Raw genomic sequence first — 27,908 nt, 5'->3', positions numbered from 1 at the left:
TGTTTTTCAAATCAGACTCCCAAAGCTTTTCATCATCACATTAAATATACAAAAACCGTAAAAAACAACTCCATCAGCAACTCTCATTCACTTCCTGGTAGATCTTGCCAAGTAAAATAATCCACAGCATGAGAAATTCAAAAGGGATTTCCCCCAGCAAGAATTTTCTGACCACTGCCTTTTCTCCTTCCAGATTTCGAAGCTGGTATCTAGGCAGTCTCAAACATGATGTAATAACTAAGAAAAAGTGATCAAAAGCAATGGTGAGAGTATGAAGAGACAGATCTCTGCAGCAGATGCACAAGAATTTCAATTCCCAATGAAATTACTAGAAAGACTACAAATTTTATATGAATTCCTGAGAAATGGATCAGATTCTTGCAAAAGAAGTAATAGCCCTTCTCCTTTGGATGAGTACCCAATGCTAATGTTAAACTGTTTTTCTTTCCCCTTTGTTTAATAGAGTGAGGTCATCTTGCTTTCACTGGTCCTCCATTCTGGAAAATTATCATCCAGCAATTCTGCCAGATGCAGGAAATTTACGAAATGAGAACTGTGTACGTACTTTTTCTACACTTTTCCTGTTAAAGTAACACTAGGTTTCATTTACAGAAATAACAGATTTTAAGAATTAGCTTTTTGTGAATTTTAAGGTATTTATTTTGAAGTTAAAAACTTCCTTTGATACAAGAACAACCACAAAAGCTTTTAAACAGAAATACTGGAATACTCAGTTAAATGTTTATCAACGTTAACACCTTTTCTATTATTTTGAAAACATATACTTTGACTATCTGACTGTGAAATCAAAAAACAAAAACTTTCACATCAGACTACAGGGAGCCAGTATTTGAATATATGTATTTGGCTTATGCAGGAACCACTAATTTATAGAATGTTTTATTTACAGAATGTTCTAAATGGGAAAAGGAATGTGAAAGAGCAGATTTTATACATGCACACAAACATTTTAACTTAGCCTTGTTTCCTAGGTTTGAAAGAAAAAATAAATAAAAGAAAGTTGTATTCAACGGAAAGCTACTGAATGATTAAGGTTCCTACAATACACAAGACAACAGACAAAGCACTATAAAACGGCTGCCCTATTTGAAGTTTTGGCTTAAGTAAGTACCAGGGAGAAACAACTTCTGGGCAGCGAAAAGGAAGGAAGTTATCTGTTCTTATAATTTAGAAAAAGAATCAGGCAAATGTTTTTGCCTGTATTACACTGTAAAATATATCGTTCTTCCCTCCCTCTGAAACATTTCTGCTGCTGAGAGAAGTGCTTTGGACCAAGTACCTGACATCTAAAGTAACACACAAATCTTTCCTTCTTTCACAAGGCATGAATGAGACAAACATGCATATATGAAAAAAACCACTTTATTATTCAGATTTCTGCATGGGAAAAAAATGCCACAGGCTAGGTTTTTTTCTAGTAATTTATCCCCAGGGGAAAAATAAATCTTGTCCCCTATTTTTCTCAAGAATTCACACGAGCACCAAGTACAACTACCTTTCATTATTAATATCTTATTAATTTTTTTTAAAAAAATGCAATTAAATGTTTCATGAACTACAATGTGTAAATACTACTTGCATTAACCATTGTTCAAGGTTCTGAAGAACACACATACGGTACTGCAATATCACGGCAAGAAAACTAGCAAGCAAGAACAAAATATTGTATAGCTGTATGCTAATGAATTAGTATTACTTTAGACATAAAGTTTCGAGATTTCAAAGATATCTGAACACATCCCAGAAAATCATGAATCTACCCCCACCATCAGTGAGGAGAGGTAATATTAATAAGATCTTTTTGCTGCAAGTTGTGGGTCACGGTCTAAAAACTACTTAAAAATTGTAATGAAGAACAGTAACAATTTAAAACACTTTTTTCTTTCCATTATTACCTGTCCCAGTCCATGCACATTCACCATCAGTAAGTATTATACCAAAGCCAGTGCCTAAATCTTTTTCCCATGATACTTGTAGAAAATACACTGCTTCTGGATCAGAAACTGGATGAATTCTGTTCAAAGTTTTCTCCATTTCCCAGTCACCTGTTTTGGAAATAAAATAATCTTGTTATAATCATTAACTTATTTTCAGAGATGCTTAGCAGTTTTATGTAACCAGCTTCGAAGAAGAAGAAAGGTACAAGCATACTCAGAATGGTATTTCACTTTCCTACACAAATTCAGTTTTTTAGATAACAGATGATATGTCCAAATAGAAAAGTGGATTAAAATAATTAAGGTGTAAATAACAGTGCCAACGATCAAATATATTTGAATAGTCCCCAATTATGAAACCATGTGTCAGCCAGGAAGCTGGGGAACGTAAAGTTGTCATACACAAGCACTTCCTCATGTTACCTCACTGTTTACTATCACTCAACACACAGCACATGGAATATAATTAAAAACTATCATGATGCAGCTGAAAGACTGTCACTTGCAAGAATGCTACTCAGCTCCACTGCAAAGCATCTACTGCAGTAAATGCCAGCAACAACCAAAGAAATTATATTCAAAAACAGATGCTGCAGAGAAATACGTTTATGATGCTATAGTAAATTATTTTTTTTTCTCAATATCAAAGCAACTGCACAACCTGGAGCTGACATAAAACCTTCCAAAGAAGGACATATATTTATACGTATCCCAGTCCAACAATAATGAATGCCATGGTACTCAAGGTCTTTATGACTGCATTTGTCAATTGCTCCATAGAATAATGAAAAAACAGCCAATTCTAAAGTTAAAGTTGACTCATAATATTTTCATCGAGAATGCTTCATGCTGTCCAGTACTTGAAGAGGTTTATTGGGGCTATTAAATTGTACGGGGCTTTAAAAAAAAAACAAAACAGAAGGAAGTGAATGAAAAAGTACATGCTTACTCACACGCACACAAGCATGTATTGATAAGAGTAAGAAAAACGTAACTGAGGCATTTAAACCACATGCACTGACTACACCTGCTCGGGCAGGTGTACGGTATTAAAAGCTCTATCTAGTTTTCCATCTGACATATAGCAGTAAGTAATCAAGATCAGCCTCAGTTCAGGCCCTGAGGGGACACTATTCTTAAAGCAGTACTGGTGAGGAGCTCCTGGCTTACAGATATTGAGGCAAATCTAGATGCAGATTGAACTACCACTAGCCTCCCAAAAAGTTGGTATTTTCATTTAAGGAGGAGCAGCTTTAACTGCAGTTGCCTGCAGTGTCTGACCTCTGCTCAGCTACATTTAGAAATGCTTTTATCTTGTCCAGACAGTGCACAGAATTCAAAAGCTGCAAAATACATGAATGTATGACTTGTTTTTCAAGCATAACGCTGCATTAGCAGTTAGATAACAACTACATTGTAACAATAAATGTTTACAACAAATATCAACAAGGTTAATGCAATAACAAATTAGATACTTCTGATGGCTAATTAAACCACAGTACAGGTCAACGTAGACTTAACAAATCACATTTCTAAACAATGAAAGGATCATCAGGTAAGGTGTCTGCTGTAAATTCCAGGATGAATTTTGGTTAAACAAGTCACTAGGTATTTCTAGCACTATGGACTACACATTACATTTTCATCATTAATTTAACAAAGAGCTAACTCCATTTTTCAGCTTAAAACTTAAGTTTAACTTCAGTTTAGAATGTATTTCAAAAGAGTTTAGAATTAAAAAGACAAAGTAGGAGATAAATTATGTATGTATAGAGCTAGGCATCATAAACTCTCTCCAACAACAGCAAGAGGGATGACTTTACTATTTACATCCATAAAACAGCACCATTCATACTACTACAGATGCCGTACTCAGTTTGTATTCACAGAAAGAATGCCAGAAACTAAAGGGTTACTTAATTTTTCAATATTGCTTTTAAGTCCAAAAAATATATATTCTATTTCTAACACTGCTCATTTCTGAAAGCATACAGTACATCTCTGCAGCTGTAAACAAGAACAGAAAATGGTATATTTGGGGCACAGAAGCCTGGAACAAGGCCTCTTAAATTACTGTTTATGGAATGAAAGTCATTTTAAAGATTTGTAGTGCACCAATTGCCTGAGTATGGGTCAATAAAGAATACATGACAAGAAGCACAAGTAAGGTGCATAGTATATTTAAGCATACAGACATGTATTCTCCTTTGCCCACCAAATTCCCTTTCCCTTTTTTCCTTGTTCTGGAATGATACTGAGTCTCTTATAAAATATTTTGATAAAAATCCCTCTCCAAAAGACACTCCTTATAAAAAGACTTTAATTGCTTGTTAATTAAAAGCTGTGAAACAGTTGCATGCAACCCAGAGAGACAACATACAACTTACTAATGCAAATATATAGCTTAACAGGGAGTTTTTGTGTGTTGCATTTGATTCTTATCACAAAGCAGAACAGCAGTCAGTGAAAACCACCTGCACCAGAGGCTTTTTTTTCCCTTTCCTGTTTGTAGCAGAAAGCAAAGAATGCTGGATTTTCTATTTATATGATGATAAAGACGATGAAGTGCCAGTCCTCAGTGAGAAAAAGTGAAGTAAAGAGTTGCTCATTAAAAAGAATTTTTATTGTTTTTGATGCTCTAACGAGGTCTCCAAGGCCTGAAACAAAACCCATATGATATCATAATAGTATGCTTCCCACACATCCATCTTCACGTCCTAGTATTTCACATGAGCAGTATGGAACAGCTAGGAATTGACATCTTTTTTAGACATCATTCTTAAGAGAGCTGTTACCAAACTAAGGAATGAGCACATAAGCAGAACTGAGAAAGCTTCCACGTTATTTGTCTACCTGTGGCACAACACTAAAATAAAAACCAGCGTGCTGAGGAGATGCAGTGCAGAAGATTGCTCTGCATTTTAAAAACTAAATGCAAAGTACAGTTGACAAGCTTTCCCACATTTTGTTGTGCATCTTTGAACAAAGGAGTTTACAAGCAAGCATAAAACAAAAACATTACCCTTTTCTCCCAGCTTTCAACTCCTCCGTTGTGCTCACTGACCTTCTGAGATGTGCATTGGCTATGTTTAGAGGCTGCCTTACAAAGCAGCACTCAGTCTTGCTTATGATCTCCAAGCACTCAACTCTTCAAACTCATCAGCAAAAGTGTAAGGATTTCTTGGCAGTTTACACTGGTTATTTACTCCTCTCCAGAAGGAGCAAATGTTCATAAACAGTAGTCTGACCAACATGGCATACACAAATGTCATTGCAAACAAAAATATTGTACCTTACTACCTATTTTTGAAAAAATGTTTGTTAAAAAAAGGCAAAAAAAAACTCTTCCCCAAATATCCTAAAAACATAACTCATAACTCCTCCATAGTGTATGGTGTAGTGTGGAGTAAACCAATAAACCACAAACAGCTAAAGTGTGAGCAAAAAAATAGCTAAGGACTTATCTAACCAACCAGCAGTGAAAAACTACCACTAATGAAAGGGGAAAAAAAAAAAAAGAGAGAAAAAGGAAATCAAAGCACCTTCTTTATTCACCTACTACAAGCTGAAAGCACGCATCTCACCCACCCTAAAGGCAACGCTGAGTAACAAACCTACAAAAGTGTATTACTGAAATATGTACGGCAGGGGAAGGAACTGGGACATCCTTCTTGGATCCCTGAAGTCAGCTACACGTTCATGGGATTCACAAGCTGTTTTGTTCAATGCCTTTAAAAGAGATATGTTCCTCTATACATCAAGAACTGAAGTAAATTAAAATACCCTCTTTCTAAGACATCACCCTCCCATCTTCATCTGCCCTCTTACTATATTCTCTCATCTTCCCATCAGCCTTCAATATGTCAAGTACATGACTCTTCACAGATCAAGGACTTGTTTGTAAAGGGTGCCCATGTCCCTACTGGAGTTTCTGCACCAGGGTGTCCCTTGAGGTGAACGCTGAGGGGTACAAGACGAGTAAACTTGAAGAAGATTCTCCTACTCCCCATCCCCAAATTAATACTCAGGAAAAAAAAAAACACCATGTTGTAAACATTTGGCTGCCAATCAGCACCCACAAGGAATGCAAAAGAAAGCACACCTTCAAGAACTCCAACTAAATCTACCTTTATTTTGCCATTTCCATGGGAGAAGATGTTGTATAAACACAAACTGGAGGCTACTATAGGATCAAGGCTGAACCAGATGATGTCTCCCATTGTTACTGTACACATTATCTTCCAAACTCTAAATGTAGATTGTAGAAACAATTAAAGATGAAAAGTAATTTCAAACTGATATCCAGATATGTTTTTAAAAAATTATTTAATATGATAATTCATTGTTCTAACCACTACACATGCAAAATTCAAAGAGACTGTCCGACATGTGCTTACCTAAGAATTTACCTTTATACATTGAAAATGCAGTCCTAGTAAAAATGCTATTTGTCTTTTTTTTTTTTTTAAAGTAATGCCAAAATATTCCACTGTTTTGGTTATTGTCTCAAATGACTATACATACAACTGGAGAATAAACATGACAGAACATATCACAGCTGTTTGAGATGGTCTGGGCCAGATACTCATCCAGGACACAGTAACTGTGGATGTACTGACAAAGGAGCCTGAAAAATCCACCCCAACCTGGAAACTGACCTTCCACAGAAGTTGGTCACACAAGCTTGCAGAAGCTGCTACTGCTTTTTCAGACTTTACCAACACCTCTACCAAGTGATATTTTTCAGTACGAAAGACAGCCAAAATACAAAGATGAACGAGGGAGAATTGAAACTCTAAAGCTGCACTTTCACATCTTTGCCAGGAAAGGTAGGGACATAGATACGAATTCTATTAATGCTCAAAACTGTTAAAACAGCCACCTGAATTTTGGCACTCTCACTGTTCAACAGTCCAGTCGCTACTGAAGCTTATCAAAAACCACTGAATAAAAAACAGCTATAAAAGTAGTCTATCCATCAACTTAAATTACTGAATTCAGGAACACATTATAGCACTCTAAAAAGCACCTAGGAGTCAATTAGAACAGACAAGTACCTTGGAGTGCCTTTCAAGATTCAGCAATACTGTCTATGTAGGCTCTTTCCAATTCAACATCTCAATAAAATGAGAGCAGTCAGTACTTCTTTCCTCCCTTGCTTACTATAAAGAAAAGCTTCAGAGAAACTGATTGATTAGGGCCATAAGAAAGCCAGTATTTTCCTCCTTAAGGGCACAGTAGGTCACACTACATATCAGCACCTCACCATGTCAGAGCCAAGGATCTGAGACAAGCTTGCAGGTGGGAACAGCAGAGTCCCGCCCCAAATTAGTAAATCAGAGGCTTTATTGAGGCCTTCGAACAGTTGAGGATTGAGCTGTTTATCTTTAGCACTTTGTCCCTTCGGTCTTTGGCTTCCAATGATCTATATTAGTCAATGTTTCTTTCTAAGGAGAAATCAGCTGTTGGCTGGTTTGCAATTAACTGGAGCCTACTCTCCGAACAAATAGAGTACACAGTTGCTTCTGAATAAACAAGACACTTTTAAAATTGGTTTACAAAGAATTTTATATGTTGTTTTGGATAGCACTAGGCATAGACTAAAAGCCAAATCTTTTAGGCTGCTCCAACACAGCATCATTGATAATATGAACTTCAGCACTTTATTTTTCCTCCATGCAGACTAATGGCTTTTCTTCAAATTGCTTCAGCTGCAGGTGTTTCAAACTTTAACAGCTATGCATGGAAGGCTACTTACAGATCAGAAAGAGCTACTATATCTTTCTAATGGAGCAATTAACTTAAGTGCTTTCTTGTTGAGAAAAATAGGGTGCTATCTACACTGACTTCAGAATAGAAGACCAGCACAAATAGCACACTGCTATTAAGTCTATAATTCGATCCTTTCTTCCATTGGCTTGACCACAACATACACTAGAAATCTGAATGGAATAATCAGAAGAAAGTGCATGGTTAACCTAGTCAGAGAACAGGTACTATTCATGAAACATTGTCTGTATTTGTAAGTGGATTAGTTGAGATTTAAAGCAGTCAGAAAAAAAACTAAGATTACCTTTAAAGAATAAACCTAGTTATTACCACATTTCCTAGCTGAAGGCAATAAGATAATGTCTGGATTTATGAATATTTCTAGAGACATATTTCATACAAGTTGATTTTCTCTCATGTTAATTTAAAATTCCATTAACTCCAATGCTTCAAGAGGAAGAGTATTAAAATATCTGACAAAAACCTTAGTTAATCTAAGATTTACTATCCACCTAATAAGGACTTCCTCTTTTTTCTTTTCAGAGGAACATGTCTGGGCCAAGAAGCATAAAAAAAAGAACACAGCAAACTTCCTATCGCATCTCACAATGAGCCTCCCATTCTCCTGGCCGCAATATTTGTTTGACACTGCAGAAAGGTTCAATAATAAATCTTCAGCTGCAACTTAAGGATACCTTTGTAGACCAAAAAAAGATAAAAATTTTGAAAGAGCTCTATTTCTAATGAATTTTAGCAGGCTAACATATTTTTACATGACATGGAACATAAATTGTTTCTAGTTGTTCCTTTGTTTAACCTTGTTACACAAGGTTCACAATTTTGTCAATAATGTATCTTTGTCTTGCAGACAAAAGAAATGAATAAAAAATTGGCACTGGATATAAAGAAGCAACTGAATGACTTAGTAACTTCAGGAAGACGGGTTAATGGCCCATCTTAAAAATGCAGTGCTACCTGACATTTGATCAAGAGACTGACTTCAAGAAAGCTGCAATCAGTATTTCGTCCTCAAAGGACCCAAGTGCAGAAGCAAAACCCACATGGCTAACATTTGCACTGCTTGTTTCCCACTGTTTTGTGGCAGCCACAGAAGTATTGGAAACATGCACATACTTATTGTACAACTGTCAAAAAAAAAAGCAGCTTTTTAGCTTGTCAGACTCTGTAGGCCAATAGGATATGCAAGATTTGCCACAAAAGATCTGGAATCTACGATAAGGAACAACCCTTGTCAGACTTATTTACTACAGTCACCAGTTGAAAAATGAGGAGAAACAGAAGGAAGTAGACAGTCAACAACCTTTATAGTAGGAATCTTACTAACAAGCTTTGATCTTAATTGTAGCCTGGAGGCAAAGCCCACCCTGGTGTCTTTCATTCCCTTGAAGTCTCAGGCCTAACCCACTACCAACTCCAGGCTTCCAGGCTTGCCAAGCTCACTTGTAAGCATCTGTATTAGGAGGCAGTTTAAGCTACAAGGTTTAAAAAAAAAAGCCTTAATATATTAAAATAAATACCCAAGTGGGAAACTATACTAGCAAATAATGGAAAAACTTGATATATTTCCAAAAAGAGCAAACCTTTCTTTTTCACACTTCTCCAGGAATTCTTCCAAACCCCATGCTTGGAATGGTTTGACTGCATGCACACCGTCAAGTTCTAACTTTCCAAAATTCATATCTGAAAAATCCTAGAGTTTCTTTAAATAAATCACAATATACTAACTGAATGTTACCAAGATATCACATAAATTTAAAAAAAAAAGAAAAAAAGATGATAATAAAACTCAATCACACAACTGAAAACTTTACCAGTGAGAAAGCTAATTTTAGTACTAAGTTACTAAAGAGCATGTGCAGAACCGAGCAAGGATCAAAGAACAAGACCAGACCAGATTCAAGTGGGATGGAGAGTCAGCAGGCATGCCCAAGAGACCCAGACTCCCCACCTCTGTTGCCTCTGGAAGATGCAACTTCAAAAAATATTTATTGACTTAGTTTGGCAGAAGGTCAGCCTGGCTCTCTGAGGCCCTGCTATAGCCAATGGTGGCATGGAGCCATACCTACTTAGCCTAAGACTGTGGATTTCAAGGAACAGCAATTTATTAAGAAAGAAAATTTGCTTTCTCCAAAAAAAATTAAAAAAATAAATATATGTAACAATTCCCTCATAATCTGAAAAGCAAGCATTAAAAACTTTACATTTTGAAGACAAAAATAGAAAAAGGAAAAAAATCCGTACATGTTTACCACACACAACTTTTCAGCCTGCAGATAATACAGTATATGATCAGCAACAGCAGAGAGCCAGGAATTCCTGGCATCTTAGTCACATTTCCAAAACCATCTCTGCAGTTTTCAGTAACTTATTATCCATTTGAGAACACTGAAGCTGAAGGGGAAAAAAAAAATAGACAAGCATGTTTTATCCACCCTTCGCCTATCTAAAAATACTCGGATACATGTGTCTTTTTGATGTATGTTTGGATACCCTGGTAGACTGGTTGAGGTATCATCTGTTTCCCAAAACACTGCCTTCTCTTGGATTAAGAATTACCAGGATATTCAAGACAGCAAACAAAACTGTCCTACAGACTTCCTTTGTTTTATATTCTTTAGTCCCCATATACACCTTCTATTATGATCTCACTCAAACTGACATGTTTCTGTAAATCTTTGACTTGGTATCACTCAGCAATCAATTTCACTAAATGGTCTTACAATTTTCTTATTATTTTTTTTAATTTGAAATAAAGCTAAATTAATTCAGTGCTGTTGAATCCACAACTGTTCCACAGGCAGGCATAACAAATCCCAGTCAAAGAAAAATGAAGCAAAGAAATCGGCATCAGCCACACACTGATGCATATATTTCTATATCTGAGTGGGCTTTCTGAAGAGCTTGGAAAAACTGAACCAGGAACCTAGAAAAACAAGTTTGGCCAAATGTAGCCGCTTCAGGTATAAATATGAAGGCTTACATATACTGCCCTCCCCCCAACACTTTCCAAAGAGATGGATTATTTTAATTTCACGTCTCTGTCACATTAGTAATAAAAAATAGGCCTAGACTCCAAATTGCTTTATCTTGCTAAACACTTTCCTAACAGATTCTCTTTGAAGAAAATTCCTGTGTTACCCTGTCTTCACTTAACAGGAGCTTTATTATGTTTTTCTTTCCATTTTCTATTTATCAACTGGAATAGGCCACATTGATCTCCTTGAAAACAAAAAGCTCACACCACTTCAGTTTATTAAACATTTTAATTAATTTTTCTTCATGTGGTCCCCACATAAAAATAATTCACAGGACGTTTTCAATGAACTTTCAATGCACTTAAATTTCAATTCTGCATCTCTTTGTTCAGCCATAGTAATCCCTTTGCATTGAAAATGAATGCCATTTGTGACAGATTAGGTTAAGCAACCAAGAGTTGAAGATGAGGCAAAGAGACATCAATCCATATGGAACATTAATTTCAGTTGGTTCCACAGATAGGCACAGGTTCACCTTCGGTTCTTTAATCTGCCTTGAATGCCAAATCATGATATTTAACATATCAGTAATGCATCAGACACCGTCCCCCACCATACAGATCCTTCAAAAGAGGCAAAGAAACACAGAGAAAAGCATGGCACCTGGTTAACTTAGGTTTTGTGATGATGCACACTGGACAAACCAAAACAGGACGGAAACACCAACCCATACTAAGAACTGAAAGGCCAGTATTTTAGCAAGGAAGGTGTCCAGTGTACAAGTCCCGTAACGTCAGAAGTCTGAGCTAATGAGCAGCATTCTTTAAATTAATAAATAAAGATACCTCCACTAAATTGACAGCAAATTCAGTGGCCATTGACTCTGACTTAAAAAAAAAAAATCACTCAAACCAATCAGCACATATTCTGTCATCACTAAGTCTAGAAACTGCATTTAGAAAGGAACAAAGACACAAAATTTCACAAGTCAGCTAAAAGTCCTATGAATAAAAATATGAAGCTTTTTAGGAGATACCTACTCATTGTCTATCTAGGTAGTTTTCTTGACACTTTCATATAGTGAGGTTTTTTTTTCTTAACATTGGCCAGGCAAAAAAAATAAAAATCTCTGAAAATTAAACCCAAGACACTTGATGCCAGGCAGGGGGTCTACTTAAGGAAGACAGCTCTTCAATATTAGTTTCCCTTCACAACTACTACAGAATACTAGCTTGCACTGGAGTGAAAAAGAATTTGCAGACTAATATGAGGACACAGCAGGGGCACACCAGTGGAAAAATGCCACTGGGACTTGAACAGAGAAAGAACTTAGGCACTTACTAAGAAAATATAGCACAAAAGTGCTTTGATATTCCACCAGTTAAATACAGTTTTTAGGTTTTAATGTGTAAATTATTACAAGACAAATATGTGGTGCATCAGTGTCTAGGACCCAAAACTGTTGTTTTATGACAGTAAGTCATTGCATTGCCATATAAATTAAATGAATTCTTAGGGAATGACGACAAAAGTTATTGGGAATAAAAATTAAAGCAGAAAATACTTTAAAATTAAGACTCAGTTAAGTTTAGGCTTCACTGCATGTTGGGTCACACTTCACCTTCCATTGCTGGGCTTTCTGGTTCCCAACTGCAAAAGGTAAACAGGACCACTATGGCACAGCAGTATCCTAAATGAAACAGTGAACAAATACAATAAATCTAAACTCATGTCCATACACCAGCATGTAAAAACCCAGCCCTCTGCACAGAAGAGTTAATTCTCGACAACTGCAACAGACTGTTGCAGTACATTTTGAGATATAGTACCCCCACTGCATTTTCTCCCCTCTCATACAGTCATTTGTTTTGCATTGTCAACTACCAAAGTAACAATATGAACATTGAATTTAGAGTATATACTAAAAAAATCCCTCCAAGAAGAGAAAACACATCTATTTTTAGGACAGTTAAAGTTAATAAAACAAATTCCTAGCACAGACAAGAATGACTGTAAATTGTAAAGCACCATTTTCACCTATATACTTCCCTGATTAAGTCAGGAAGAAAAAAACTTCTGACAGTGCTTTCAGGAAGCTATGAAAGGTAGGCCAAGTAATACCTACTGCTATGACACACACAAGAGTGCTAACTTCTTGTCTCTTATTTCAAAAAATAATTATCCTCTGCGATACCAATGCCTACCTTTTACTGAAATTAACATTTCTGTCCAACCTCTGTAATGCCTATGGCCACTGTGTGCTGTACTCTGACTTAATTCTAGCATTAGGTTTCACAGCTGGTGAAATTTAATGTAAGCCCACACAATACAGTTTGCTGCCTCCAACTACTATCTAAGCTTCCCTCATTTGCTCAGTCAACACAAATCTCTCCTGAGGTTTTTGTGAAGTTTCCACCATAAGCTTGACACAGCTGACTGCATTTGGAAAGCCCCATGGTCCCTCTTTCCTGTCCAGCTACTGTGCTGAAAAGGGTGGCCTCTAAGATCCTTTTGTAGACCTGCAAACAAACAATCCCTTTCATAATCATTTGACTCATCTGTAAAAACAAATGCAGCCTGTGATAGGATATATAGCCCCACTCTTCCTCTAATGGCATTAATTTTTCCATCCCAAGATAGCAAGTAATTTGGCTGATCTCTAGATCAAGAACACAAATGTTCTCAGTCTCTGCACTCTTAAAATCACATAAGATTAGTATCTCTCTTTTTTTTTTTTTAAATTTATTTTACAATCTCTGCTCTATCTGTCTGCTCTGTTGGAGGACACCTCTTCCCACAAGGCCAGCCTCAATACTCACCTAAAAGTTTGCAAAGCAGATGTAGAATGGTTTTTATTATTCCAATAATTTTCCAGACTCTGTAGATTTGGTGGTACTTAATCAAATAATCTTTTATGGCATTACTATTATGTCTCAGGAGAGAGGAACATCAGAGGCGCTTGGCTAGGCACACACATAATGAAAATATTTTTTCAACTTGGAACTTTTCCTGTAAAATATGCCATTTAAGTTGATCAGATTTGACACTTAGATTAGCAAACGAGAGCAATTTGTTTAGTAATTCTCTTCTAAATTTTATCCTGATTTCAGAGAACACCAGTCCTTCATTACTACATTGATACCGGATTTCCATACTAATTACCTTCACGTTCACAGGGGCTTTCCACCACCTCTCCTCTTTCCACCTCATTAACAGGAGGTAGGGCTAACACCCTAAGACTAATGCCCGCAAAGACACCCTGATGACAACCTGTAGGAGGTGAAGACGCCAATTCTGAACCTAGGAAATGGGATGCAGCTCTAGTCAGTGGATGGACCACAGAAGAATAGTAAGGCAGGCCCTATTTTTGTTGCAGAAGTTTTAATTTAATGTTTAGAAATAGTATTTTAGAGTAACTTTCTAAATTATATTCTAGCTTTTTCACTGAGTGATGCTAGTTAGATCATAATTTAATGTGAATGCACATTATTTTACATTCTACATGTCCTAGAAGCAAGAAATACAAACTGCTCTGCCAGATATAGTAGAGAAGAAATCACAGCTGTATCCTATTAACCTTAATGATAAATAACAGTTTGAGACCTTGCAAATCTCACCCTAAACTCCTTGTGACTCCACCTACTCTTTAAGGGCATGTGGTGCTTTTTCATTTGGGGTTCCTGAGCTATAAACGCCCTGAAAACATTCTTCACTTACTCTTCCCTCCTAGGCAACAAGAGATAAGGATTAAAGTTTCTCATCCACAAGAGGCACCAAAAGATAATAAGCACATCAGAAATAGGCATTAAGACCAAACAGTAAGTGACCCTGGGAGGTTCAATGCACGCAGATGAGCATGTATCACACAATGCTGGGAAGCCATGCGCCATTTCAAATGATCTCGCCCACACTAAAACAGAAGTCTATAAGTCAAAACAGACCACCAGAAGCCATCTAGCATTCCTGAAAACTTTCTAGCAAGACAAAACACCAGCAGCACCAACACTGGGATTGGCTATATCAGACGGGGGGCTAAGGTACCTCTGCCAGGGGCACAGCGTAACTGTGCCATGCCATGACACCAGTTTGTTAAAAAAGCTGCAGTGCCTTGCTAAGTTGCACGGTAACCCTGACACTAGCCCATCAGTTGTATGCAACTACATTTTCTTCTTTTTTCTTTGTAAATAATACATAATGCAAAAGCTTTGTTTTGTGAGATATATACAATGAAGCAAATACACTGATTTTAGTCTAGGTAAGTGTTTGAAATCAACAGAATTCAAATGCTGAGGCATTTTGGAAACCCTTCCTGTGGCTTTGTCTAAGATAAGTGTTTACAATCTGACTCCCTAGGTTTAGTTCTTAAATATGACAGTAATAGATACATAGAATCATCTTATTGGTCCAAGACGCTGTTGTTCTGGTCACTTCACTTTCAGTGTCCTTATGTGCCTCTAATGCCACTGCCTCATATAACCAATCATTCTAAAACTCTGTACGACAGCAGACAAAAATGTTGTGTATATAAAGTAAAAGGCAAATGCTTTCCCTCTTCAATGGGCCTAACGTAGGTACTACCTTCCTATCCAGCTGAACGCATCCCAGAGTATAAATGCAGCATCCATTTAACCCATGTGAAGTACAGCATAATCACTGGCACAGTCTTTTCTCACAACTGTTTGAGGCTCCGGTCAGCTCCTGTGAAACAACAGCCTATACAATTCACAGAATTCTATCATACTGATGGAAGATGGCAATCCATGTCAAATTTGTCACAAAAGCAGAAATTTTAAGGTATAAGAATTAGCATTGTTATATGAACATTCCTTATCATACATTTCCTGATACAGTACTGTTTATAACACATGTGGTTACAATACTAGGTTCAAGCACTCTTCCCAAGCATCTCTGCTGCGAAGTCTGAGCGCTTATTCTGTCTCAGAGAACATGGAAGCTACAAACATTTTACAGCTCTTGTGGTTAATCCTACTACAGAGCATACAGCATGCACCTTTACAAGGCAACAGTGGAATGTAGGAGAAGTAGAGAAATAGAAGCTGTACATTTAGTTTGTTTTTTTTTTTTTTCTAAATGGTATTAGTGGACAAAATACCATGTTCCAGTGCCCCAGTGTCTTTGCCAGTGTGCTGTTTTCACTATGCTTGCCTGAATAATGCACATCCCTTGTGTTTCTCCGCCTCCTTATTTCAGTGTGAAAGCTAAACAAATTCATAGCTGTTGTGACTAGGCAAATAAGGTTTTATGCATTCATGCTTGTATTTGGAGACACCAGGAACAACAAAAGTAGACATGATGTAAAACCTAAAAAAAAAGAGCATTACCAGATTTTATCAGTACATTCAAACTAGCACATCCCAGGAAAAAAAATGCATCTTATTTGTAAATGGCTTTCTTATATACATGTGCACATTTGTTATGCACATATACTTGTTTGTTTACACAGATGTACCTGTCATGCCAGTCAGCTGCCTGTGATATTTTTTAAACTACCTTCCACCCTCCTACTTATGAAAACTAAAACAAGAGATGCTGAAAACCCAGCCTCCCACATGCACGTTGACATTGTTTAGTTAGAACTCAGCCTGCATTTGAAGACAACCCACAAGCTTAATTTCTGAAGCCACCTTTTATATGTTTCAAAATACACACTAATTCCTTGGTATGCCCGGTTGATTAAACACTCAACTGAACAGTAGGCAATCTCTTCACTGACAAATCACACTACTAAAATATTTCTTAAGGGGCACAGCCAACACCTTTAAACCTCTTTAAAAAAAAAAAAAAAAAAAAAACAAAGCAAGTATTCATTGCATGGCTTTATTTACCTATTTGAATATTGTTAGATCAATATAATTGTTTAAACTTCTGATTCATTTTGAGGTTTCAGCAGACAAGAATACATATCCAGTCAATTCCTGTACACAGCATCAACCCTGCCATCTCAGCCACTTGTAGTTGGTTTTCCATGAAAATATATTGATTAGGAGAAAAAATACAAGGAAAACTGGAGAACACACATTAGAAATCATATCCTATATTTCAGCCAATACCCTATATATGTCACAGCTGCATCCCAAAAGACACTGCCATGCTTGATACACTATCCTTCTAATGATACCAGCAAGGCTCCCGCAAGGAGATCGTTAATGATCAAATGGCATTCTTCCCACAAGAGCAAAACATGCAGCTGAAAGCATGCAATCAATGAAAAATCTTCTTCAAATAGCTCAGACTGTTGGAGTCTTCACTTGAAAATGAAATTGGTAGGGTAAATAAAAAGCGTTTTTACAAAAATCTGTAACGGAGTTCATATGTGAGTTTGTAGTAAACTAGCAAAGTAGGTAACATTACATAAAAATTACCATAAGGAGCACACTTGCAAAGAGAACTACTGAGCAAGGGAAAGCTACCTGGCTACCTAGAAGCAGGCCTGACTACACCATAATCAACACCTGACTGTTGCAGTCACCTCTACAAATGCACAAGTAACTTTTCCATTCACAATGAAGAACCAAAAGTGAAACCAAAAAAAACCCAAAAACAACACCAAACTTGCCTTGGAAAACCAAACTCGTTTTCTTTCTCCAACCCAGAAACACCTAAGTTTAAAAGTATTATTGTTTCTAAAATTTAGGGTCTTGGTAACCATTAGAGGTTTAACTGTTCTTTGGTTATAGTTGTTACTTCTTTCACTTTAGAATTCATCTTAATGTGAAATAAATCAAACACATTAATATTAGGTTATACTAAATATCAAAGTTGCTTTTAGAACTGCATTTTAATTTAACTCCACTTTTGATCCAAAACTATGACTAATGAATAAAAAAAACTGATTTGTTGAATGCAATTCTCTAACAAAACAGGATTAAGAAGTCTAAACGTGTTACAACAAAATAACCAAGCATCTTGCTGATTACCTAGCAAAAAAAAAAATAAATCAGAATTATTAGACTTTGACAGTTTCTCAAGAAAAAGCACAAAACCAAAATCAACTTTCAAAATGCCTGAAATGCACAGGACAGAAAAACTAGTTATACAAGACAACCCACCTTACATTCTACATCTCCATATGTTGAAAACCACCCAAGTCATTTCTGTGGTTATGAAACTACAATTTTACAGAGAGAACTCCAAGTGGGCGTTACCTAGGCTGCTTCTGCAAATCAAGGTGCTCTTCAAAAAATAGCAAGAGCATTATACATGCATTGTATATGTTTGTTTTAGTTGCCTCGAAGCATTTTAATAGAATATGGCCTTGATTCCACTATGCAAACATGTTTCATATAGATACTCTCATTACCCTGCAGCCTCCTACAGCAACTTCTGGAAGCACGTCAAGGGTTATGCCCACTTCTGGCAGGATGAAGAATTTTGTTTACCCTTATCAAGGCAAAAAGCAAAAACCCATCCCACGCTTAACAGACAGAATCTATTTGGCCTGAGAACTAAAGATACTGAATCACTGAGACGTCAAAGCAAAGCTATCAACTTCGAAAGTGTTAATGCTTGTCAAGTTCTGTAAGATAAAGTGAACTTAAAGAAGGAGCTGCAGAGTGTTCCTAAAAGTTCGGAAGTTTTCCATGACACCAACATCTAGGCATCTTGCTGCAAATGCAAAATAGCCATAGCCAGGTTCTTCCAGAGAACTCATCAGGGTAAGCGTAGTGTTGGCTTTACTAAAATCACTCAGAGGATCAAATAAAAATAATAATAAAAAAAAGGACACACCCACAACCAAACAAAGGGGAAAAAAAAGGAAAATCCCCCACCCCTGGTTTAAAAAACAAACGCTGCATCGTTTTCACAGGGAACCAAAATTATGGCCTATCCCTTCTAATGGTTCGACGGCAGAGCAGCAGAGACTTTGAAAACCAGCGCGTAACGCTGCAGGTTTTAACAGGCTTGTCTCATACACAGCTACATGGCCCCTGGAGCAGGTAGCTCATTTGTGCCTTTGGCTATAACAATACGGTGCGGCCACGGCAAGGGGATGCACCCCAACGTTTTCCAGGGGGCTCTATGAGCGCGGTGCAGACCGACGAAGCCCCCACAAGGAGGGCGACGGGAGGGGAGCACGGCCGGAGACCCCTGAAGGAGCAAGGCGGGACTGGGGGCTCCGCGGGCAGCCCCGGGGCCATAACGCGGGCACAGAACCGCCCCGGGGCCGCTCCTCCCCGCCACGGCCCTCAGTGCGAGTGCCCAGCACCCTCCGCCAGGCCAACGGTAACCAACGGCCGCTAACCGCCGTTAACGGTCCATTCCCCCACTGCCCCTGCCTCACTGCGCGGGGGGCGGGGCGCCCACACCTACCTCCGCCGCTGCGCGCCGCTTCCGCCCTCCCGGAATAGCCGCCCGGCTTCCGCCAATGAGAAGCGCTCCCCGCCTCTCCGCCCCGCCTCCCTCCGCCCTCTCCACCAATCGCCGCTCGCTATCTGCTCTGCGCGGCGTCGCCCAGAGGAGCGCCGCGGCTTCCGCCCGGTCGCCGCCGGAAGTGTGATGTGGCTGTGAGCGGGTCGCCATGGTAAGCGCGGGGCGGCGGGCGGGCGGGCAGGGGGGCCTCTCCCTTTTTCCCCCCAATACTTGCCGATAATATAACTTAAAGGTTTGTGTTTGGATTAGAGTTAAAATCTGCTGTGAATCGATCTTTAATAACTGAGATAAAATACTGCGGGTATACGCTTTTAAGATTAAAAGCCAAAACAATGGAATAAGAGGTTAAAACCTGACCCAGTACAAGTAAAATACAAAAGTATTTTAAGTATTTGTAAAAATAAAGTGCTTTAAGTATTTGTGAAGTACGTAACTTTGACCTCAACACAAGTCATTTTAAGTGTACCGTTTCCAAATCGTTTGACAGGTTGTCGTTCATCAGTAGTGATGCATACCGCGCGAGTTCCCCCTGAATCCTTTTTTCGCAATTCCCATGTTTATTAAAAGATTAATATCTCTTGAGTTTTCTTAAGGTTTGGTTCAAGGCAAGTTCGTAGGCCTCAGATCTTGTCACCAAGAGGAAATTGCAGGAAGTTGCTTGCCAAGGGTCTTTGGCAGATCTTTTAGATGAACCTGTGCTAAACTATGGCTTCAAGCAGTGAACAAAGGGCTTTCCTGATAAGAGGCATAAATTGTCTTAGAATATCTAAAACATGCTTACATAAAACGTGTGCCGGATGGGAAAAGGAAAGAGGTCATCGCCTCCAGTTTGTGCCTTGGGAAGTACATCACCACTACCTTGCTATGCTTCGTAGCACTTCAAAGGACTTGAGGGTGTAGAACAAAAGCAAGAGAAGCTCCGTGATCAGTCAGACACCTTGCATTACCTTTTAGCACTTAAATATAACACTAGTGCTTATAACCAGCAAAAAGGTTATGGCATGCATAAGTGTGCTTGTGAGTTGTTTTATTTTTTTGGCCATTGGTCCATGTTGATTTCAGGAGATTAGGCTGTATTGTTCAAGGAACCTGACGCATGCTAGAATTTCTTAATGAGATTTTTCTCATTTTATAGAGGTGAAAGTAAGATTCCTTAATCTTGTAGAGTTTGAATTTCTTCAGGGAAGCAATAACCCTTGTGGTCTGATCAAGATTTTGGATTATTTGTGGTGCTGCTGCCTGTGGTGTCATGGCTCTGCAGAAAAATCTTACCTCCTGGGATTAACAATCATGAGCTGTAGTTAATTACGTTTTCTTTTGCATGCACACTTGACTGTGAGATGGGAAACAACTGGAAGAAAGCAGAGCTGTACCTCCAATTTGTTCTCTTTCTCCAAAGTAAATGAGCTGCAACTGTGACAAACTAGCTCTGTGAGTAGCATTTCCAAAGGACTTCATCCCTGGAACTTTCCACCCCATTTTCTCCCAGGGTTTCTTATCACATCATTTCTGCACAAGTCCAGACTTAATCTGGGTGAGTGGCCACCTGCTGACAACAAAATACATAGAAGCTGACTTCTATCCAGCTTATCCTTTATCTACAAGCACAACTTTGTGTGCTTATTTCTGTTTACTGCCAGTGGGTAGAAAAAACCTACTGTTTTAGATTAAACCAATTCTGAAAGGGGGTTGAAGGTGCTCAATGGATTAAACAAAAGAACTGGAACTGGAAGGGATGTGGTATAATGACAGCTGCACTGTTATTTTAAAAGCAGAATATTTATTCCTTAATAGCATTCACTTTCACTAATCATTGTGTCAGTTCACCCCGTCAACTTTTGAAATTTTACATTTGAAAACTCAACAAAACTTGTATTTGGGTTGAAAAATACACTACAAACATGGGGTTTGGTGGGTGGGAAATGGGAAGAAGCCTGAAGTAACTTTGTGTTAAAGATGGGCCTTTCATCTGTTGAATTGAAGTCTTCACTTTTCTTTGTAGTAAAAATAAATAGCATGAATAAATATACGGAAACTTCAGCATAGATATGTTTTGTGTCTATAATTGTGATTGGGTGTTGGAGAAAATAATGAATTGGACAAGACTGTACGAAGATTGCTCCTTCCCAATCACCCTCTGGTTAGGACAAGTACGGCACCTCAAGCCCCATCCTGTTGCAGAAGAATTGATCAGGGAATTTTCCATGGGGACAAACCTTTTTATCACAACCTTTGTTACTGTCTTAGGATGGTATTTACAGAAGGAAGGAGAATTGCTCATGGAAGCAATTCCTTAGAAAATACTGATCCAAGCCAAGATCTTGGATATGAACACACCAGAATATGAGGTAGCTTTTTGTGAAAGAGCTTTCAGGTGTCTTCAAAGTTTTGTGTCTGGCTTATCGGAAGTTAAATCAGTCCTGATTGAAATTTTCTAATAGCTTTGTTTTTATAATGGGCTAAAGAGAGATAAGACCAGAAAAGATGTCCTAGTTCATCTTATGTGTGGACATATATGTGTCTTTGTATTATGAGTGTATTTTGGAGCAATGACAGACAACTTCTTGCATGTCAGTTTTACATTTCATCAGGCATGAAATGTTTTGAATAAAAGTGATTAGAATTTCAGGGAGTTTCAGCTGCAGTAATAAGTTTCTCATCTGACAAAGTCTTTGCTGCTCAGCTAATGTGCTTTTGCAGGGAGTCTGAGCATTTTCCTCCTAGGCAGAAGCAGTAATGCAGAAAGATGCTGGGACCTCCTTTGCTGCCAGTCGTGCAACAACTGACTCACGTCCCTGCACTCAGTATGTGTCGACCCTGTGCCAGCCCCTAGGAATGGGAGGAAATCCTACTAAGGAGAAAAGAAGAAGAACCTGCTCTCCATGCACCTCTCCTCCTGTCAGAATAGCAAGCTTGTCAGAGAATTGAAAAGAAGAGGGGAAGGGAGAAATAGTGTGGTTGGATAGGGACAGAGGATTGAGGTCTTTACTGCACTGGTATTGGTGCTTAGTAAATCTGATGCCTTCTGTAATTGCACATGTAAATTGTAATGCTACTGTGGAGTAGGAAATGTGTAGTGAATTACTGCTTGAAATGGTTGGTATAGATACTTATGTGTCAGCATATAAGATGTGAAAATATATCATTAATATTTTTCTTCTCTGATTATGGAACAGAGGAAACAATTTATTCTGCTGTTGTAAGACGCATGTATTTAATGCGTTTCTTAATTTGACTTGGGAGGAGTAGGATGTAGTGAAGCTACTTGTACAAATTTTACCACAGACCTCAACAGTGAAGGAATGACACAAGTTGAGAGAAACAATTTCCTTGCTGAGTGCCAAACAGTTCTTACTAAACCTTTCTGGCAATCAATCTACTATTAAACATCTTTATTCATTAATAACATGAAAAGTGTGGAGGAGGTCACTTTTTTTCTGTAGCCTATTTTAAATTAGTAGTGAACTGCTTATGCACTCTGTATTTCCAACTCATAATCCAAACCCTGAGGTTTTACTTAAAAAAAAAAAAAAAAAGTCATGAAATAGTCAGTGTGGCAATGTAATTTTTTGATTGGCTTCAGCATTAGGCACCGTGCGTATCCACTGCAGTAGCTGTACTGCCGATGCACAATGTTTGGTGTTCAAACCCACCAGAAATTTTCAGTTTCAGCTTTGTAACAAGGAAATCAAAGTGGAACCAGCTGTCACTTGTCTTACAGATACTGAAAATCTAATGTACCTGAACTGTGGGAGGCCTGCCTATCACCAATGAACATCAGAGACTTGGCAGAGCTTTTCCATGTTTCTTGAGTAACTTTTACCTCTTTTACTACTTTTACGTCTTGTGTAAGTTATAGGATATGCATTTTATTCAGCCTTTGGAACGAAGTAGATACTATCCCATTTTTGCATGCAGCAACTTAGGCTTTTTGTAAGGATGCTCAGCAGACAAATTCAGCTATGAATTGCACAGGCTTTCTGTGAGGGTGAGGTATTCAGGCAAATAGCTCGTGCATTTTCCTGTTGTGCTATGGAGCCATACCTAGTTAGTTTTTGACTCTTGCTTGTAAATTTGTACTTTAATAATCAAACGCTTACAGATAGAAAGTTAGCTATATCCCTGATGTTAAAATATTAAATAAAGCAAAATAATTCAGTATCTTCCATTTTGAGAGTTTTGTCTCTCTTCAGTGTACATTCTCAAATTCCTGTTGCAGTTTGTGTTGCAAATCAACTTTACCTCTCATACGGTTTGAACACTCTTCATTAGAGTGGGAACATTGTCCTACTCAAAATGTGCTGACATGTTAGAACTACTCTTGCAGCTTCCATTCACACACTTATTACTGTTTCTTCTGTTTCTACTGTTAAGATTCTCTGGTAAATTTGTGGCAAACAAAGCAATTTGCTGTGCAACTTCATAAAGGAGAGTTACCTAATTTGACAGAAACTATGCAGCTCAGTTATCAAAAGGACAACGGTAGTACAGGCATAGTTAGCCATACTTCTTATTTGAACAGCAAGAGAAGCCAGAACTGATTATGGGAGAAGATGTCTTTTATGTGGATAATATCTCTCCTTCTGTTCAAGTATACTCTAGAAATCTCTAATGGACAGATTTTTAGAGTAGAAGTGGCAAAAGAGCTACAGGTCAAGATTTATGTCCACTTTGAGAGGTCTGTGGTAACAGCTAATGAGTACATATTCTACTTATAGTTCCAGAAAGTACCATTAGTTCCCTGCTACTCTGGAGAATATGCTTAATTTCAGCTCCTTGAAATTGGATTATAGAAACTATTCCTATTATCAAATGGTGGAAGAATGTGGAATGTGGAAAAAAAATCTGGTAAATTGCAAACTATAATCTGCAAAAAAGATTTGGAGGAAAAGACATCATGAGCGTTTGTGCTACATCAAACATAAAATATGTTTTGTGAATAAATGTATAGACAACACCCATGTGTTACAACACCAATATGAAAAGTTTAACATTGTAACTTCAGTTTGCTTTTTGTTTTAAGATGTTTGGGGGAATGCTGCATATGCTAGCTGTTTTATACCGAAAATTCCAGTTTGGAACTACTGTCTAGGTTTTGGGCTACAGAGGAAAGAATTTAAGTGAGCGTAGAATTTCAACATTGTCATCTCAAGGTGTTGTTTGAATGTTGTGCTGTGTATTTGAATAGCACTAACAAATCGTGTTTTAAAGTTGAGGGGTTTTGTGGGAGAGGGCACATGTTTCTTTCTGTTAATTGTTTAAAAAATTGGTTAAATCTTAAATATATTAGTCTTCAGTTTGACTGAAAAGCATACCTATTACCACCTATGTGTTGCACTTGCCATTTCAATTAGAAAATGTATCTCTTCAATAGATGTGTAAGGAAAAGATTCCTTCTTATTCTAATTGAGTCTTACCCGAACTTAAATGATTGTAAATATTTTAGGTGGAACTGCAAATATTACAGGCAGAAATGTGAATTAGTGTAAATACCGTACTTAAATTTCTTGGAAACTACATGCTGGGATGAATATGAAGTAAACTTGAATACCCTTATTCATCTTGGAGCAACCAACAACTGCTAACAAAACAGTATCTGGATTCTTAAGTATAAACCAGTTACGTCTAAACACCTCTTGCTTAGTTGTTGAGTGTAGTCTTGCCAATAATAACATCAAATTTAACTGATTTGCAAGTTTTTTTTATTTTTCTTATAATTCTAATTAGCATGTCTCTTTTACAAATGTTTATTTTTTGTACATTTTTTGAGATTATGTTTGGCAGGAGTGGAAAAAATATTTCAGAATAGGTTGTAAAATAATTACATGCATGTTTTAATTTTTAGCAACTGCCTTGGCCTTCAGCTTGGAGTAGTGCTACAAGTTTTATTTCCTGCTCCTTTTAACAGTTTTATACTCCTAAAAATTGGACTTAGGCTGGGAAAATAAGAATGGCAGTACTTAACGGAAACATTAGATAATCATTTTCTCCTTCAGATTTTCAAGGGCTTCTTCATTAAAATTTGATGTAGATTGATTTCAGCTTTCTCTAATGGCGATTGGATAGTACCTCTGAGTTAATATTTTAATACAGGCTTTTTCATTTTTATAAGGTCTTGTTTAACCACAGTGTGAACTCGTGCTCACGTTTTAATATGAGGACAGCTACACAGTCAGACATTAGCATTTGTTTCTTTGTTTGCAGAGAACATATTCATTGGTTTTAATAATATTGTAGAGGAAAAAAAAAGCAGTTCTAGAAGGTGTCTGTATTTTGCAACATATCAAAATTTGGTTATTATTTCTTAAGAATATGCCAATACTTTATCTATATGTGCACACATAATAAATGATTATAACAGTAACCGTGGGGCAAAGTTTAGCTTGCTGGCACTGCAATGGCCTCTCTTTTTCTAGCATACTCAGACGAAATCATGGTCACGCTGCAATCAGAGATAGAGCAATCATATTGTAAATACTGCAAGTCTAGTGCAGATTAAGCTTTGGTTTCAGCTCTCAGTCTTGAGATAAACTGCCAGAGGTTGTGTTTTAAGCTTTCTACCAATCCAGGAGGGCAGCAGTATGAGATTTACAATCTCTCCCTGTATGTTTTTATTCTTTTCTTCCCAAGAACCCTGATATCAGGTGGTTTATTTTAAATGGAAGTATATGAGGTAAGGGGAAAATCAGCAGGTCCTTCCACGACATGCAGAGTAGCATCAAAACTTACAGTGTAAGTTACAGTGCTACCCAAGGTTTGCATCATTAGGTGGATCGCAATTCTGTTGCGGTCTCTGCAAACAGATGGAACAAAGTCATACATCAATCAGAGAATGTTGGAGAACTGGAGACAGGGATGGATACCGTTCAAAGTCTTGGCTGCGGATGTGTTTTCATTGTAGAACAAAGTTTCGTGTCTATGACTACTGCGATGTCTGCTGAGGCTGAACACCATTTCCCAATGATCACAAAGAATTTAGGCAATTGTCTAAGAGTGCCCTTCCTTTCAGCACATTGAATTAAATAAATAAAGTGCCAGAGTAACTGATAAGTAGAACTCTGAACTGCCTCTTTTTCTCCCTGACTGTAGCAAATTTAATGCTGTCTAAATTGTAGGACTAATGACACTGTCTGTAATCAGGTTGATGTGGGCTGTGCAAATGTTATGGCCCATCAGGGTTCTGTTTCTCAGCTGCACAGGAAATTTTGCACTTTAAATCAACACCGACTAAAGCATATCAAACACTTGAAGTACCACTTATTATCTAATGGACTTCTTTCTTCCCTTGCTACTTCTCCTCCTAAAAGGCTGTCGCACCAATTCTTGCTCCTCTGTTGTAGCAACCTCACCAAGAAGCAACTGGAGCCATTCCTTTCCTTGCAGCGTCCATCCCCTGTAATGACAGCCATGCTGGTTAGGTGAGGTCTCAGATAGGAATACATTCAGATTTCTCTAGTTATACCATACGGCTTCCAAAAACCACATATTTGCAGGAACTTTCAGGAGTATTCATGCTTTATTTCTCTGTATTATATGGAATTATTTTTACTAAGATATGATGTGATTGAAAAAATAATATTGAGGTGACTTTTAAGTTCTAATTTTGATAAGTAATTAAAAGAGCCTTCAGGTATGTAGCTCTTAATGTTAAAATCCATTGTCTTAAATTTCTGAAGCTCTGTGAAGCAACTTGCTCTTGCAAGTCCTGCTAAATACAATACCTCCTTAGTGCTTTAGGTGATAAAGGTAGTGCTCCACAACTACCTGGAGACAGCACACAGGAGATCGAAATTTAAAAAAAAAAAAAAAAAAGTACTTAAGTAGCACAGAATGTAGCTACTAAGGTGTTTCCACAGTGTCAGAAATGCACAAAAAAGGAAATACAAGAGTCTATAATTAAAGCCACAGCTGAGACTGTCCAGAATCGGAATAAAATACCAGTGCTGATTCTTTTCTGCATTTGCAATCTGAGTCTTGAGAAGCTATCTTTTCACCAGCATGTGGATGCAATCTAAAAGACAGCATCAACTACTCCATGTTATGAAATGTACTTCTAGTAGGAATTAGGATCTCTCTCCATTTAGCCAGTCAGCACTGTTTTAAAAAAGCTAATTCGTTACTTCTGGGTCACAGGAACCTGGTTTAATCAAGTGAATTTACATTTACCTGTATTACAGTGTTTTGCAAATAGCTTGATACCTTAATGCCATGTTTTTTAAAGGGTCCCAGTATATGACTCTTACAGCAGGTTTTAACTGCATCAGTTTGAGCAGTAGGATGCAGGTTGCCCTTTTCTGTAAATTCAGTTGGGCTGTAAGAATTATTTCAGATGTGAAATGTGTAGCCATCTGCTTCAGAAATAAATTTCCACTTCCAGTTTAAAAATGCAGACCAATTTTAAAATACGCTTCTGTCCTGTTATAGTGACCCATAAATACGTGTAATTCAGAGCACGTTTCAATGGAATGACATATATAATTGTAGTGATGCCCTACGCTGCATATCTGGGGAAACGCTTGAGAAGTCCAACAAAGAACGATTATATACTGTCCCTATTGATTGACTAATCACACATTTCATGAGTATACGTTTACATTCCCTGCTCAGTACGCAGCAAATGGGGCAGTGTTGCCTCCTGCCCTTTCTCTACGTCTGCGTGCCCTGTGCGCCAGGCTGCTGGGGAAGCAGCTGCAGTGGGAAACCTGCAGGAATTCATGGGAACGGGGCGCAGGCAGGCGCTGCGCTCTGTGATGTCGGGAGCAGCTGTCTGTCCCGGAGGACTGGCGGAATTACT

At 37.9% G+C, this 27,908-nt stretch overlaps 2 protein-coding genes across 6 annotated transcripts in view; one reads left to right on the top strand and one right to left on the bottom strand.

Annotated features, from left to right (window-relative positions):
- The window catches only part of XRCC4 (X-ray repair cross complementing 4), a 188,870-nt gene extending 169,760 nt beyond the window's left edge, over nucleotides 1–19,110 (bottom strand). Inside the window, exons 1-3 of one of the 5 annotated variants that reach the window (XM_080574067.1) lie at nucleotides 12,928–12,961; nucleotides 12,345–12,413; nucleotides 1,917–2,066 (exon numbers count right to left, since the gene is read on the bottom strand). In XM_080574067.1, the coding sequence (XP_080430193.1) occupies nucleotides 1,917–2,066; nucleotides 12,345–12,413; nucleotides 12,928–12,946 (238 nt within the window). In that variant the 5' untranslated portion in view covers nucleotides 12,947–12,961. Of the gene's footprint in view, nucleotides 1–1,916; nucleotides 2,067–7,015; nucleotides 7,146–11,763; nucleotides 11,783–12,344; nucleotides 12,414–12,927; nucleotides 12,962–19,054 lie in introns of those variants that run through there. The other 4 variants (XM_080574070.1, XM_080574068.1, XM_080574069.1 and 1 more) reach the window with 4 other exon arrangements.
- A 19-nt stretch (nucleotides 19,111–19,129) lies between these two features.
- Nucleotides 19,130–27,908, top strand: part of TMEM167A (transmembrane protein 167A) — a 21,299-nt gene continuing 12,520 nt past the window's right edge. Inside the window, exon 1 of the mRNA XM_080574082.1 lies at nucleotides 19,130–19,265. Coding sequence (XP_080430208.1) covers nucleotides 19,263–19,265 — 3 coding nt within the window. The 5' untranslated portion in view covers nucleotides 19,130–19,262. The remainder of the gene's footprint in view (nucleotides 19,266–27,908) is intronic.

Source organism: Anser brachyrhynchus (assembly GCF_964034855.1).
Source record: "Anser brachyrhynchus genome assembly, chromosome: Z".
NCBI classification, from domain to species: domain Eukaryota; kingdom Metazoa; phylum Chordata; class Aves; order Anseriformes; family Anatidae; genus Anser; species Anser brachyrhynchus.
Note: the sequence above shows the minus strand (reverse complement) of the source record. Positions and strands in the feature narration are given on the sequence as shown.